At 46.1% G+C, this 15,114-nt stretch overlaps 2 protein-coding genes across 26 annotated transcripts in view; both read right to left on the reverse strand.

Annotated features, from left to right (window-relative positions):
• The window catches only part of psen2 (presenilin 2), a 32,339-nt gene extending 28,941 nt beyond the window's left edge, over positions 1 to 3,398 (reverse strand). Inside the window, exon 1 of one of the 3 annotated variants that reach the window (XM_061679448.1) lies at positions 3,321 to 3,398. The gene's annotated coding sequence lies outside the window, so the exon portion shown is untranslated. The remainder of the gene's footprint in view (positions 1 to 3,320) is intronic. The other 2 variants (XM_061679447.1, XM_061679449.1) reach the window with 2 other exon arrangements.
• A 4,901-nt stretch (positions 3,399 to 8,299) lies between these two features.
• LOC133403708 (sodium/calcium exchanger 1-like) lies at positions 8,300 to 13,218 on the reverse strand. 23 transcript variants are annotated; one of them, XM_061678863.1, is made up of 10 exons: positions 11,708 to 13,218; positions 11,431 to 11,537; positions 10,013 to 10,033; positions 9,855 to 9,872; positions 9,770 to 9,784; positions 9,547 to 9,615; positions 9,347 to 9,468; positions 9,120 to 9,213; positions 8,767 to 9,048; positions 8,300 to 8,676 (listed from the first exon to the last, which is right to left on the reverse strand). In XM_061678863.1, exons 1-10 carry the CDS (start codon positions 13,201 to 13,203, stop codon positions 8,300 to 8,302), a joined length of 2,601 nt encoding a protein of 866 aa, XP_061534847.1. In that variant the 5' UTR covers positions 13,204 to 13,218. The 23 variants fall into 23 exon arrangements, with proteins under 23 accessions (XP_061534847.1, XP_061534845.1, XP_061534846.1 ...); XM_061678861.1 differs by having other exon boundaries at positions 9,114 to 9,213; XM_061678862.1 differs by lacking the exon at positions 9,770 to 9,784.
• Between the last annotated feature and the right edge of the window lie 1,896 nt (positions 13,219 to 15,114).

A 15,114-nucleotide genomic window follows, 5' to 3' on the forward strand; every position in this document is an offset into this window, starting at 1 on the left:
ACCAACTTTCGCAAATCCACTCAGTTTTTCCCCTCGAGTTACTCACCGGAGCGGTGTACGCGGTGTTCGGCGCATGGAGGCGGCGCCACAGAGGGAAGCGAGCCGGCATCCAGGTGAAACTCCGCAAGAGAGGATATAGATTGCCGTTCCCGTCGATCCACCTCGCGAATGTACACTCCCTACCCAACAAAATGGACGACCTTAACCTTCTGATAAAGACCAGTAAAGACTTCGGACGTTCCGCAGGCATGTGCTTTACGGACACCTGGCTTTGTGACGCTGTACCCGATGGCGCCGTCATGCTTCCCGGCTTCCATCTTCACCGAGCAGCAACATGGAATCATCGGGGGAAAACAAAAACAAAAGGCGGCGGAATATGCTTCTATAATCAACGAAAAATGGTGTACAGACGTCATGGAGCTCAGCACACACTGGAGTCGCTTTTTTTGAACGGTAAGCCATTCTACTTGCCGCGTGAGTTTGCATCATTCATTCTCGCTGGTGTCTATATTCCACCTCAAGCTAACACGAACGCCGCACTGCTAATGCTCGCCGAACAAGTCAACGAAATTGGAAACTACTAAAATATATCTAACAGAAACAAAAACACCTGGACTCACCCTTCATTATTCAACGGTCCTACCAGGGAAAACAACATTTCAGACCACTGCTATACTACGCTAAAAAACGCATAGCGTGCCAAACTTTGTGTAAAACTGGGATCGTCTGATCAATGCTTAATTCACTTAATACCGACATACAGACAAGAACTTAAATGCGCGAAGCCTACAGTGAAAACAGTGAAAAAGTGGACCAAAGAATCAAAGATGGAAATTCAAAGCTGTTTCGACTGCACATACTGGAGTGTCTTTGAAAATTCAGCTGGGAGCCTGGATGAATATACGGACTCTGTCACATCCTAGATCAGTTTCTGTGAAGAGGTTAGTGTACCAACAAAGTCATTTTGCACATTCAATAACAACAACCCGTGGTTCACTGCCAAACTTAAGCAGCTTCGCCAAACTAAGGAGAACGCATATCAAAGCGGGGACAGGGCACTGTATAATCGAGCTTTTACACAACATCGAGCTACGTTGTGTAAAAGAAGGAACTAAGCCGAAAGGCGGAGCTCTCGATTTACCGGTCGATCTACGTTCCTACCCTCACCTATGGTCACAGATTTGAAAAGGACTCTTTTACACCCCACACCCACCCAGCCCCACCACTGACCACTATCACACCACCGGCTTCTGCGTTAACCATCCACAAAACAGGATGTGAGACGCATCTTCAAACAACAAAAGATTAACAAAGCGGCAGGCCCAGACAATGTGTCCCCATCCTGCCTCAAAGTCTGCGCGGACCAGCTCACGCCAGTCTTCACTCAGATCTTCAACAGATCTCTGGAACTGTGCGAAGTAACATCACTCCAGTCCCCAAGAAACCTGCAATCTCGGGTGTAAATGACTACAGGTCTGTCGCCTTGACTTCTGTGGTCATTAAGTCCTTTGAATGTCAAAACAGTCACTGCGCAATCTGGGGTTGCTAGTTATCTGGTAATGCCGGTACTTTTTTTTTTGACAATTATGCAAAAAGATGCAAAGTCCTCTAGCAATTAGAGCAGTTTGAATTACTAATATAGCAACCCTTTATTCCTAAGTGACGGTTTTCATTTGAACTGCTCTTAGTGTTTGCATCTTTGCATCTTTTTGCATAATGCACACTACTGGCACCAGTCAGCACATTTCCATCTCTATCCCATGTATGCATGGCCTGTATGCACGCTCACCACGCGAGACCCCATTGCTGAAAATAAAAGCATGTCAGAGCTCGCTTAAAGTTTGCTGAATAACATTTGGACAAGCCAGTTAAATACTTCTTGGCCTCAGACACCAGCTCGGGCTCCTTCCCTGCCAGAGAGGTGACATTCCACGTCCCTAGAGCCAATTTCTGTAGCCGGGGATCGGATCGCCAACGTCCCCGCCTTCGGCCAGCGCCCAGCTCAAACTGCACCCGACCCCTATGGCCCCTCCCACAGGAGGTGAGCTCATGGGAAGGGGGACCCACGTTACCCTTTCGGGCCGTGCCATGGGTGCGGGCCCGGTCACCAGGTGCTCGCCTTCGAGCCCCACCTCCAGGCCTGGCTCCAGAGGGGGGCCCTGGTGACCTGCGTCCGGCCAAGGGAAATCTAGATCCATTTAATGTATTCTTCAAAGGGGTACATACGTACATAAGCAAAATCACACTCACATTTACACTTTCACTCTGATTTCCATAGGACATGTTCACATTATACATTGCATATTTTAAAGATACGCTAAATAATACTGTATAAGGGGCGACACGGTGGGTGACTGATGAGCACATCTGCCTCACAGATCTGAGGTCCCGGGTTTAAATCCGGCCTCCCCTGTGTGGAGTTTGCATGTTCTCCCCGTGCCTGCGTGGGTTTTCTCTGGGTACTGCGGTTTCCTCCCACATGCCAAAAACATGCATGCTAGGTTCATTGAAGACTAAATTGTCCATAGCTGTGAAAGTGTGCACGAATGGTTGTCTGTCTATATGTACCCAGCGATTGGCTGGCGACCAGTTCAGGGTGTAGCCCGCCTCTCGCCCGGAGTCAGCTAAGACACCCGCACCCGTGACCCTAGTGAGGATAAGCGGTCAGAAAATGGATTGATGGAATACTGTTTAGGTTACATGCAATAATATGCAAGATCCAGCATGTGTCCGTATTGAGCAAAATAGGGACACAGCACCAATATAATTTGCCGCAACACTTCACGGGGACTCATCACTACCACCATATAGTTTTCTATTGTCACCATCCTATGAAGGAGTGATTTTCGAGGCCGAAATCGAGGAACAATGTCATCTTTATCAGAACCACAGAAAATCTCAACCGAATTGAAAAAATCAAAAACAAATGAAAGGGATTTCCCACCAACGTAATCTGGACGTAATTTCCCACCAACGTAATCTATTATCTTGTGCAAAACTGATGAGAAAACGTGATTGGATTGAGTAACATACCTAGCCAGGCCCCCCCATTCCATTTTCCTGTATGCGGCCCCCCTACCCCCCAAAAAAAAGGAAAAGCGAGAGGCGCGTGGTGGAAGTCTTCGCTTTGAGTCATTGAGTCATTTTCATACCGATCGAAAACTTTCTTTTGGTCTCACGATTAGTGGCACTCGAAGATGCAAAGCGCAAATCCTATTTCGAGTGACGTCATCGTCCAGGTAGACTCAATATTATAATTCTGTTTAAATCTTTGCAAATGTCTGAAAGGCTTCAAATTGACAACAGTATTTCAAGTTTACCTGATTTGTTCAACAAAGTGACGACGTGCAGCAAGCAGCAACTCACAACCCGGAAGTCAGCAGTTGGTCAGGTGATCGCAAGCCACGTGATCAACATGAAGTCACGTCGTCGGGTCTTCCTACGGCGTCTCGTTTGAGTGAAAAAAAGCAATAAGATTAAAAAAAAAAAAAAAAAAAGAACAGACACACCATAACATTCTGAAGGAATTCCCCACTACATTAATATACACATTTCATAACTTTATTTATGTCATTTTATGACTGTGATCGACTTACTGTATTTTTTTTCCCACCACCAAGTCTTCTTCTCTCCTTTCCTGCCAGAAGATACACCAAGTACTCTCCTGCCTGCCTCTCTGATCACCTTGGCTGTAGTGGTCCAGTCTTATGGCAGCTCCACCTGTCCACCGATAACCTGTCGCACAAGACTCTTCCTGTCTCAGCTTCCCCCACATGGTTCTCTGCTCTGCCTTTGTCTTCCTAATCTTCCTCCCCACCACCAGAGTCATTTTACACACCACAATCCTATGCTGTCTAGCCACACTCTCCCCTACCACTACCTCACAGTCAGTAACCTCCTTCAGATGACATCGTCTGCACAAGATGTAATCCACCTTTGTGCTTCTACCTCCGCTCTTGTAGGTCACCCTATGTTCCTGCTTCTTCTGGGAAAAAAGTGTTCACTGCAGCCATTTCCATCCTTTTTGCAAAGTCTACCACCACCTGTCCCTCCAAGTTTCTTTCCTGGATGCCGTACTTACCCATCACTTCTTCATCACCCCTGTTTCCTTCACTAACATGTCCATTAAAATCTGCACCAATCACGACTCTCTCTCTGTCTGGGATGCTCAGAATTACTTCGTCTAGCTCCTTCCAGAATTTCTCTTTCACCTCTAGGTCACATCCTACCTGTGGGGCATAGCCGCTAATCACATTATACACACACACAATATCAGAATCATCTTTATTTGCCAAGTATGTCGAAAAAACACAAGGAATTTGTCTCCGGTAGTTGGAGCCGCTCTCGTACGACAACAGACAGTCAATTGACAGAGAACACTAACCCTTCTTACAACCTGGTGGGAGTTTCAATGTACTGTGGTGTGACTCCAAATCCATCCATCCATTTTCTGGGCCGCTTCTCCTCACCAGGGTCGCGGGCGTGCTGGAGCCTATCCCAGCTGTCATCAGGCAGGAAGCGGGGTACACCCTGAACTGGTTGCCAGACAATCGCAGGGCACATAGAAACAAAAAAAACATTCGCACTCATGCCTACGGGCAATTTAGAGTCTCCAATTAATGCATGTTTTTGGGATGTGGGAAGAAACTGGCATGCCCGGAGAAAACCCACAGAGGCACGGGGAGAACATGCAAACTCCACACAGGCGGGGTTGGGGATTGAACCCGGGTCCTCAGAACTGTGAGGTTGACGCTCTAACCAGTCGGCCACCGTGCTGCCCGTGACTCCAAATGTTTTTTGAAATTAGACGTTGTGTTCTTATAGCTTGACAGTACTTTGTTGCCAGTACATAGTGTACAACATCAATTGCAATGAAGTTGGGACATTGTGTTAAACATAAATAAAAACAGAATACGATGATTTTCAAATCATGTTCGACCTATATTTCATTGAATACACTACAAAGACAAGATATTTAATGTTCAAACTGATAAACGTTATTGTTTTTAGCAAATAATCATGAACTTAGAATTTGATGGCTGCAACACGTTCCAAAAAAGCTGGCACAAGGTCATGTTTACCACTGTGTTTATCATCTTTTCTTTTAACAACATTCAATAAACGTTTGTGAACTGAGGACACCAATTGTTGAAGCTTTGTAGGTGGGATTCTTTCCCATCCTTGCTTGATGTACAGCTTCAGCTCTTCAACAGTCTGGGGTCTCCGTTGTCGTATTTTACGCTTCATAATGCTCCCACACTCTTTTACCACGAAGCCACGTTGTTGTAACACGTGCAGAATGTGGTTTGGCATTGTCTTGCTGAAATAAGCAGGGGTGTCCATGAAAAAGACGCTGCTTGGATGGCAGCATGTTTCTCCAAAACCTGTATGTACCTTTCAGCATTAATGGCGCCTTCACAGATGTGTAAGTTACCCATGCCATTGGCGCTAACACAGCCCCGTACCATCACAGATGCGTCCATAACAGCGTCCATGCGTCTTTTCCTCTTTGGCCCGGAGGACACGACGTCCACAATTTCCAAAAACAATTGGAAATGTGGACTCGTCGGACCACAGAACACTTTTCCACTTTGCATCAGTCCATCTTGGATGAGCTCGGGCCCAGAGAAGCCGGCGGCGTTTATGATAAATGGCTTTTGCTTTGCATAGTAGAGTTTCAGGTTGCACTTATGGATGTAGCGCCGAACTGTATTTACTGACCTTGGTTTTCTGAAGTGTTCCTGAGCCCAAGCGGTGATATCCTTTACACATTGATGTCGGTTTTTGATGCAGTGCCGCCTCAGGGATCGAAGGTCACGGGCATTCAATGTCGGTTTTCGGCCTGGCCGCTTACATGTAGTGATTTCTCCAGATTCTCTGAACCTTTTGATGATATTATGGACCGTTAGATGATGAAATCCCGAAATTCCTTGCAATTGTACATTGAGGAACATTGTCCTTAAACTGTTCGACTATTTTCTCACACACTTCTTCAAAAGAGATGAACCCCGCTCCATCTTTGCTTGTGAATGACTGAGCAATTCAGGGAAGCTCCTTTTCTACCCAATCACGGCACCCACCTGTTCCCAATGAGCCTGTTCACCTGCGGGATGTTCCAAACAGGTGTTTGATTAGCATTTCTCAACTTTCTCAGTCTTTTTTGCCACCTGTCCCAGCTTTTTTGGAATGTGTTGGAGTCATAAAACTCTAAGTTAATGATTATTTGCTAAAAACAATAAAGTTTATCTGTTTGAACATTAAATAGCTTGTCTTTGTAGTCTATTCAATTCAATATAGGTTGAACATGATTTGCAAATCATTGTAATGTGTTTTTATTTATGTTTAACACAACGTCCCAACTTCATTGGAATTGGGGTTGTACAACGGACCTTAATACAATCAAAACATTGATTGTATTTCCAGCTTCTGAATACCAAACTCTCGTCCCCCTCCATTTTGTTTGCACCTCTGGCTGCTTGGGTACACGTGAGTTGATTATGATGACAGATGACGTCACTCTCCCAGAGGGCCTCGTTTATAAATATTTGGCCTTTATTCGATATTGTAATTATTCGTTGTGTGCATTTTAGTTAGGAATAATAAAGAATATAGTGTGTTTCCTTTGTTTTATTCGTCATTACAAAAACAAAGGCTGAAATTGATCTACACTTTAGACATGCACCTCGACTGAATCAAGTGTCTTGGTTATTGAATTTCCTCACGTTCCTTTGTCAAATGTCAATATCTGTAGATGACTAAGTAGTAGTAGTAGTAGTAAATAGGATGTGTTAAAATCCATAGCATTTCAAAATCTGAATCTTAAGATCAAAAAAATAACTATTGTGGCAAAAACCAAAGTAACTCTAATCTGACGACTCTTATATAAAAAGTAACACGTTAGATTACTTATGACGTCATCGGGCCGCATTTCTGGAGTAATGCGTACTTTGTCACACCTTACCGGCATCACTGCTGATGGCACAGATACAGTATACGTCATAGATATGCTTCCATAATTACCAACAATTTATCAAGGAGAATAGGTGTTTAGACATTACAAAAAGCATTCCACCACACCACTCATCAGTAGCACTACCTTGCTCATTTCCCATATCCTGTCCTGCCCTTTTCTCTCCTCTTGCATCTTGTTCTATTGGTTAGTTGTTGCATGTCCTCACTGGGTGTGTGCCCTCCCACCCATCCACAAATAAGAACACGATTTGACTGTTGTAGCATTACTTGTTGTCAAATATTTAGACTGTAACTATTGTTCTGCTGTGCTTCACACTCCTATTCCCCATGTTCGCTCTGTCCCTCTGTCTGTCCCTTAAAACCCTTTTCTGTCTGGCTGCATTTTCAATAAACATCATAAAAATAAAAAAATAAGCAGAGAGAGTATTTCAAACTCACCTGTTGCACAGCAGAACTGTTCCAGCACAAAGGCATACAGATACACCATTTTGCATCAACGAGAACAGGATACAAATTGTATACTGATTTATTATTTGACCACAAATCAAATCAACACAAACAAATGATTGATTGCTCTTGCGCTTGACATGGATGGGCATGTGAAAAGGTCTCTTTAAAAAAAAAAAAAAAAAAAAAAAAAAGTGCCAACATTTATCCAGTAAATTGAAATGACAAATGTGTTTACATTCATTTTGTGGATGGATGATTACGAGTTCATCATGATTTCATCCATCCATCCATTTTCTGAGCCGCTTATCCTCGCAAGGGTCGCGGGAGTGCTGTAGCCTATCCCAGGTATCATCGGGCAGGAGGCGGGGTACACCCCGAACTGGTTGCCAGCCAATCGCAGGGCACACATAAACAAACAATCATTCGCACTCACATTCACACCTAGGGGCAATTTAGAGACTTCAATTACCCTAGCATGCATGTTTTTCTGGGGGGGATGTGGGAGGAAACTGGAGTGCCCGGAGAAAACCCACGCAGGCACGGGGAGAACATGCAAACTCCACATAGCCGGATTTGAACCCTGGTCCTCAGAACTGTGAGGCAGATGCATAATTTGGAAAAACCACCAAAATTCCACATGAATGAAGACGGAAGAACGTTCTTCCATTGTGGCATCATTCCCGTTGATCAACGTCCGTCCGTCCGTGTGTTCCTGGAGGTGGCCTTCTTGCTGCAGACATGATATCATTCCGACAAGAGAGGTGCGTGCATGTGGGAACAGGAATAAAAAAAGGCGAAGGTGATGGGACCCGACATTTTTGGAGTCCACGTGACGATGGTCCGATACCTCAGGATGTACGAACAGCCGAAGGCAGCGTCAGAAGCCGCGGATGTGGCAGTAGGCCTCGAGCGAGGACAGGAAGATGTACATCAACCACAGGCTGAAGAACAAGCCGGCAGTCACCGTCTTAGCGAGCGGCGGTCCGCCCAGTTCTCCACCGATCTCGGGTCGGCGCCGGTACATGAGGACGGCGATGCAGATGAAGGCGAAGATGGTGAAGAGGGTGACTGAGAAAGCTAGCGTTCCCGGGTCCACCCTGAACACCTGGTTTTTGGAGTAGTGGTAAATGGCAGCGATGGACCAGGCCACACCGATGCCCAGGAACACGTTGACGGCATTGCTTCCTGTCACGTTGCCGATAGAGGCGTCGGCGTACTGGTCCTGGCTGGCCGCCGCCTTGCTAGCGAAGGTATCTGAGGAAGACACGAGATTCCGTGAAGGTGTCACACCTCGGCCACGCTTCACACGCCATTGTCATGCTTCGCAGGTGAGCGGCAACCTACCAGGTACTGATGTGCCCAGTGCAACAAACACCACAGCTGTGACCGAGTCCTTCAGACCCACCGTGCAGCCGAAGTGCGATGCCAGGTCCCCGATGACCGCCGTCAGGATGCCGATAACCACGATCGAGACCACGAAGCACGCCCAGCCGTTCCAGTAGTCAGTGGGTGGGACCAACACGAACAGAAGCTTCCAGAAGACGGTCAGGAAATGCAGGACGTAGTCCAGAGCGGAGGGCAGCTTCTTTCCACCTCCACTGCCGCTGTCGTCGTTGTCGCCACCGCCTAGACACGACAAAGACGAGCCCAACTTTCAGACTGGACCACTTCATCTGCTTCAAGTTGTTTACCTGCGCTGACTGTGATGGCCTCCACAAATTGTTCTCGCCACGACGTCGTTTCCACCAGCACGGCCAGTCTCGTCTTCTTCAGCACCTTGTCCACTGCGCTCTGACACACGCGCAAAGATGCCGCGATCGTGTCAAGACGCACAAACAAGTGTCTGACATGAACTACCTCAGAGTCAGCTGAGTGATTTATGTGTTCAGACGTCACACATGAGATGATTTTGTTAAGGTGACACCTTAAACTCGTACGACTCCTCAATGACGACTTCCAGTTTGACGTGTTCGCCCAACATCGGTCGACCCATCCGTGCGACGCGCCGCTCCTCTTCCTCCTTTGTCCCCAAGTCCTCAGCTCCCTCTGACAGACACACACGTACACTGAAAAGTCCCCGGAGGGATGGACATGCCGGGGGACATGCAGCAGGAAATGCTGTACCTGAGATGCTAACAATGGAAGAGGGGTTCGGTTGTTCTTGCGGTTGTAGCTTTCTGTAGACGTCTTTGCCTGTCCGATGGTGACAAGGAAGTGAGGATGTTGTGAGGATGTTGTGATAAAAAGGAAGAGAAAAAGGAGTCAGGGAAGTGGGCACATGGTTCATGTAGCGTTGCGGCCGGTCCGGGGGCCGCTACCAAGCAGCCAGGGATGAAAGCGCTCTTACCGAACAATTGCTTGTCTGTCAAAACAAAACATGATATCACTCATCATGGGACAAAATGTCCTTCCTTTTTTATTCTTTTACCCACCTGTTCGAATGAATCCACCTAAAAAGAAAATAAAGTGGGGGGAAAAAAACGGTTTAGCTTCATTTTCAACAAAGCTTTTTTTAAAAAAAAACTACAAAAAAACTTCCAAAACATTTTAAAAAGAAAAAAAAAGAAATGCAAAAGGAAAGGTATCTTACCAACTTCTCGAAGCAGGACAGCTAAAGTTGTCGTCCGCAAACAGGAAAGAAAACAGGCATGAACTTAAAAGGCTGCAGGTTTGACACAAAAAAACAAAGATGGTTGCCGGCAAAAGACCAAACATTTGGATGTTTTTTTTCACTTAGACAACATAGTTGATAACGTCTCTAAATGAATCATCTGAAAAAACGGCTTTTCCCTCTCTCTTTTCTGAGTTCTGAATGATCAGCATCGGTATCAGCAAAGTGGTAGCATCAAATTCTGGGCTCCCATATGTAAGCCTCCTGAAGCCCCCGAACATTAAATATTCCTATATCTATGGAAATACTCCCTAAAAGGTCCGTAACTGTACGTACTCTGTAAACCTACTGAAATGGTCTTTAACCAACATAAGCACTCAGTAAATCAACTGATGAAGTCTCATTATTTATATGAATACCAAACATAATGAAATGTTATCTAAATGGCCCAAAATCCTTTTAAACCTACCTAAATGCTCCCTAAAAGTTACCTTATCATTTGTACATATATTAAAATACTCCCAAGTTACTAATCCTAAATCACTGAAATACTCTCTAAAAGTAACTCAGATAGTCCTAGATGCACTCACATATTTCTTAATTGTGGCCTAAACACTCCTATATGTATTCAAATACTTTGTAAAATCAGAATCAGAATCATCTTTATTTGCCAAGTATGTCCAAAAAACACACAAGGAATTTGTCTCCGGTAGTTGGAGCTGCTCTAGTACGACAACAGACAGTCAATTGACAAAGAACACTTTGGAGACAGAAAGACATTGACAAAAAAAAAAAAAAAGACAGTCACTGAGCAGTAAAGGGTTGCTCGTTATCTGGTAATGCTGGTACATTTTGAATTTTTTTTGACAATTGTGCAAAAAGATGCAGAGTCCTCTAGCACTTAGAGCAGTTCGAAAGACTAATATTGCAATAGTCCTAGTAATAGTAGTAATAGTCATAAAAGTGACCTAAATTGTTTCAATTCTCCTAAAACACTCCCTAAGATTTACCTTAACACTCCTATTTCTAGTGAAAGTCTTTTTGTGATATTGATCTCCTGCCCAGCAACTGTTCGAGATGCTTTCAAGAGTAGCTCAGAAAAATGTGCTATGACATGTTAAAAAGGATGTAAACCATTTAAGCCCTGTGAAAGTGTGGAGGACAGAGGAGAAAGATTCAATTAAAAAAGAAAAGAAAAACAAATCTTCATAACTTTACAAAAGCCCAGCCCACCAATGGTACACCATTCCAACTTAGCATCTTATTTCAATTTGGTAGAACATTGATGGATGAGTTGTGGTTTGATATTGCCCTGCACTGGTGCAAAGCTGTGAGGTTAGCGGAGGTGGTTAGTGGACAAGGGGCAAGGTAAGAGGTGAGAAAGGCAACACTCCCACCTTTCCTTTGGCTCATCTCCAGAAGTCGCGGCTCGTCCATCTGCACCCAAAAACTTTTGTTCTTCTCGTACTTTTCGTCATCGATGATGTTGATTTGCAGCGTTTTACTGAAACACAAACAGGAAGAGGATAACACTACGTTGTAAAGAAGAAACCCAGCGACTGATTGGTCAGTGAATTAGGTCGAGGGTCGGGCTTAAGAGGAACACACCATCAGCCGAGTCAAGTGTGGTCTCATCTCCTTACACGGAAAGCGCCACACACAATTTCTACTCACCAGATCTCATCGTTGTCAAACTCCAGGACACCGTGAGTGTCTTCAAAGTCTTCACCGCCACCTTTGGCGGTCCCCTCGATGGTTCTGTACGGCACGGCCACAGCTCCCCGAGCCCCCGCGGTCCGGACCACTCTGACTTCCATCACGCCGACGCTCTCACTCACGGTCACCGTGGGCTCCTCGAAGGTGAAGATGCCCGCGTGGTCGTCGTCAAAGATGGTGACTGTGGCTGTGCAGAGCAAACCCAAACCCGCTGGGCTGTCGCTGTCCGTCGCCGCTCCGCTGGCGGCGGACAGGACCCTCACGCCGCTCAAGTGGACCAGGAAGTGCTCCTCCTCCTCAAAGATGTCATCGTCGATGATGTTGATACGGATTTCCTTTTGTGTCTCGCCGGCTCTGAACACTACCGTTCCCTTTGTGAAGCCAAAGTCTGAACCAGCTTTAGCGGTGCCATCTTGCGTCTGAAAGTCGACAGCAACGGTTGTGCTCAGATTTCCTCCTCGACACAAATTCAGCGCAACGCTGGCGCAGTTCTCTAAGCACTGGTAGACCGCTGGCTGGAAGAACACCTTAGCGGACCGGTCATTTTCTGACATCTGAGATGTTAAGTCGCACCGAGTGACTCTCTGGTTCAGGTCGGCGGCCGACTCCTTTTTCGGGATGTTGTCGGTCCCTGTCGTGATCTGCGAGGCATGGCAGAAGTAGAACGCACAACTCTTCTCCTGCTGTGTTAAACCGCGGCAGGTGGCTAGCTTCATTAGCTGCTGCGTCTCCTTATCGGGATACTTCAGTTTCAACTCCTTCGCCATCCCCGCCTGGCCGTCTTCCGCTGGCACCTCAACGCCCAGCTCGGCATCAAACGGCTCCCTGTCGCAGGCCGGCTTTTTGACGTTGGCTTTGGAGGGAAGCTCCGGCTCACCCTCGGTTTCGATGATCACCCCTCTGCGCTTTCCAGCTCGGTAACGCTTGTACACGTACTTGTAGAACAGGAGGCGCCGGTCAGCCACGTACGCAAAGCTGACACAAACGGGAAAGAAGAAGAGGGTCAGGAGCCCCTCCCAAATCTCCACGATGCCCGGAGAGAAGTAGGCCAGGATGAGGTAGAGCCATGTGTAGGCAAAGACGCTCCAGGTGGCCGTGACGAAAAACACTCGGAGGTGCTTGACCCTGCGGGTCTCTCCGTCGGGAATGACATAAACGCAAAGGCCGATGATGACGAACATGTTAAAGGCGGCGCTTCCCACGATGGTGTTGGGCCCCAGTTCGCCGGCGTCAAAGTTATGACCGCAAATCTCGACGACAGAGAGCAGGATTTCCGGAGCGGATGAACCCAGCGCCATGAGAGTCAGGTTAGACACGGTCTCGTTCCAGATGCGCACGGTGGTTGTGAACTTCGTCCCGTTGGCTTTTTTTACAGTGATCTGTCGCTCCTGGGATGTGATGACCTCGATGGATGCCATAAAGCGGTCGGCAATGATGGAAACACCCAGAAACATGTACGCCAAGCCCACAAAATAAATGGTGGCCCTGGCTATGCGGTCCGGGAGGCCGGGGTCCTTCGGCCGCCACTGCGACAAGATGACGCCGTCCTTGCAGTCGGTGCTGCCGCCACATTTACTGTTGTTGTGCAGCGTGTTGTTCCAGGAGGCGGCGACGGCCCCCACTGACACGACTTTAGCCAACATGAGGCTCAACAAAACAAGTGATGATGACGTTCCGGCTCGGTGCATGGCGAGACGTTACCGCTCCTCTGCTAGCCTGCCAGATGCAAAGTCCCGTTAGGGTCGCTCATGTATATTAGAGAAATCATTAATTATTTTATTAATTATGCTATGAGAGCAGACTTATGACTACATGAAAATACTGATTACACTTAAGACTTTATGATAACCGCATTTCATACTACACTATGAAAATGTAAATAACACTTTTAAAGGGGTACTAAACCCCCACATTTTTTGCAAGAATACACTTTACTATATCTAAAAAAAAAGACCTACTTAAAACACGGTACACTGGTTAATATTGCATTCGTGGAATAAGAATTGAACCAAATAAATAAACAATTTAGGTTGGTGTCATGTTGGGCAAAACCGTTGTCTGATGCAGGCATTGAATCGAAATGTAGTGCCTGACCTACCACTATTGGACCATGTCAGTTGACAGATTTTGAAAGCGATGTATTTAATCGTTTAATCGTATGAACACCGCAGCTGAGACGGAAAACGTACAGCGGCCATCAATTGCAGCGAAGACTAAAAGCGTTGTACTTCAACTTCTTGATGAGAAAGAGATCCGCAAAAAGAAATCCAGTTCGGCTCACGACTCGCTAAGCACATGTAGATGAGGACGTTTATGATCAACAAAGGGGGGACCAAGTCTCAAGTCTTTGCCCTCAAGTCCCAAGTCCCACTTTGAGTTTCGAGTCCTTTCGAGTCATTTTACCAACAACATAAAAAAAAAATTATATATATATATATATATATATATATATATATATATATATGACGCTCTAGCCGACTGGTTAGAGCGTCAGCCTCACAGTTCTGAGGACCCGGGTTCCGGCCCCGCCTGTGTGGAGTTTGCATGTTGTCCCTGTGCCTGCATGGGTTTTCTCTGGGCACTCCGGTTTCCTCCCACATCCCAAAAACATGCATTAATTGGAGACTCTAAATTGCCCGTAGGCATGACTGTGAGTGCAAATGGTTGTTTGTTTCTATGTGCCCTGCGATTGGCTGGCAACCAGTTCAGGGTGTACCCCGCCTCCTGCCCGATGACAGCTGGGATAGGCTCCAGCACGCCCGCGACCCTAGTGAGGAGAAGCGGCTCAGAAAATGGATGGATATATATAATATCTATATTAAATTAATATCCACATATTATGTGCTGCATTTATATATTTAATAAATTTTAATTCCATATTTATTTATCAAAACAAACTTGATCAACAAGTGCATTGAACCTCGGAAAACTCGGGGGCTGATCAAAAACTTTGCATCATCAAAGCCAATCATCAAGGGTGGTGGGTGGGTTTGGGGCTTAGTTTATTGGCCCTTCAAAACCAATCGAAACTACGTTTTCAGTTATTCTATAAAAATGCTATTGTAGCGGACATGCATACCGCAACTTTGAGGCGTCACAGAGACTACAAAATTGGGAGTGTTTGAGATTATTATTTTAAAACCTATTTACTCAAATTTGTAGACAGGATTCAGGCTGGTGGGCGTGGTCTTCTCCAAGTTGGCACTCCCTCTTCCTACGCCCCGCCCCGCCCCACCCCTGGGTTATTTAACTCTAAACTCACACCTTTTTCAGAGTTGGGGAGAACTAGAGTTGGAGTTGAGTTGAGGCTTTTTTTCCCTTCTCCTCGTACCTGTGCTGGGAGCTCATCCGCTAAGGTGGCCTCC

This window comes from Phycodurus eques, chromosome 6, assembly GCF_024500275.1.
Source record: "Phycodurus eques isolate BA_2022a chromosome 6, UOR_Pequ_1.1, whole genome shotgun sequence".
NCBI lineage: Eukaryota > Metazoa > Chordata > Actinopteri > Syngnathiformes > Syngnathidae > Phycodurus > Phycodurus eques.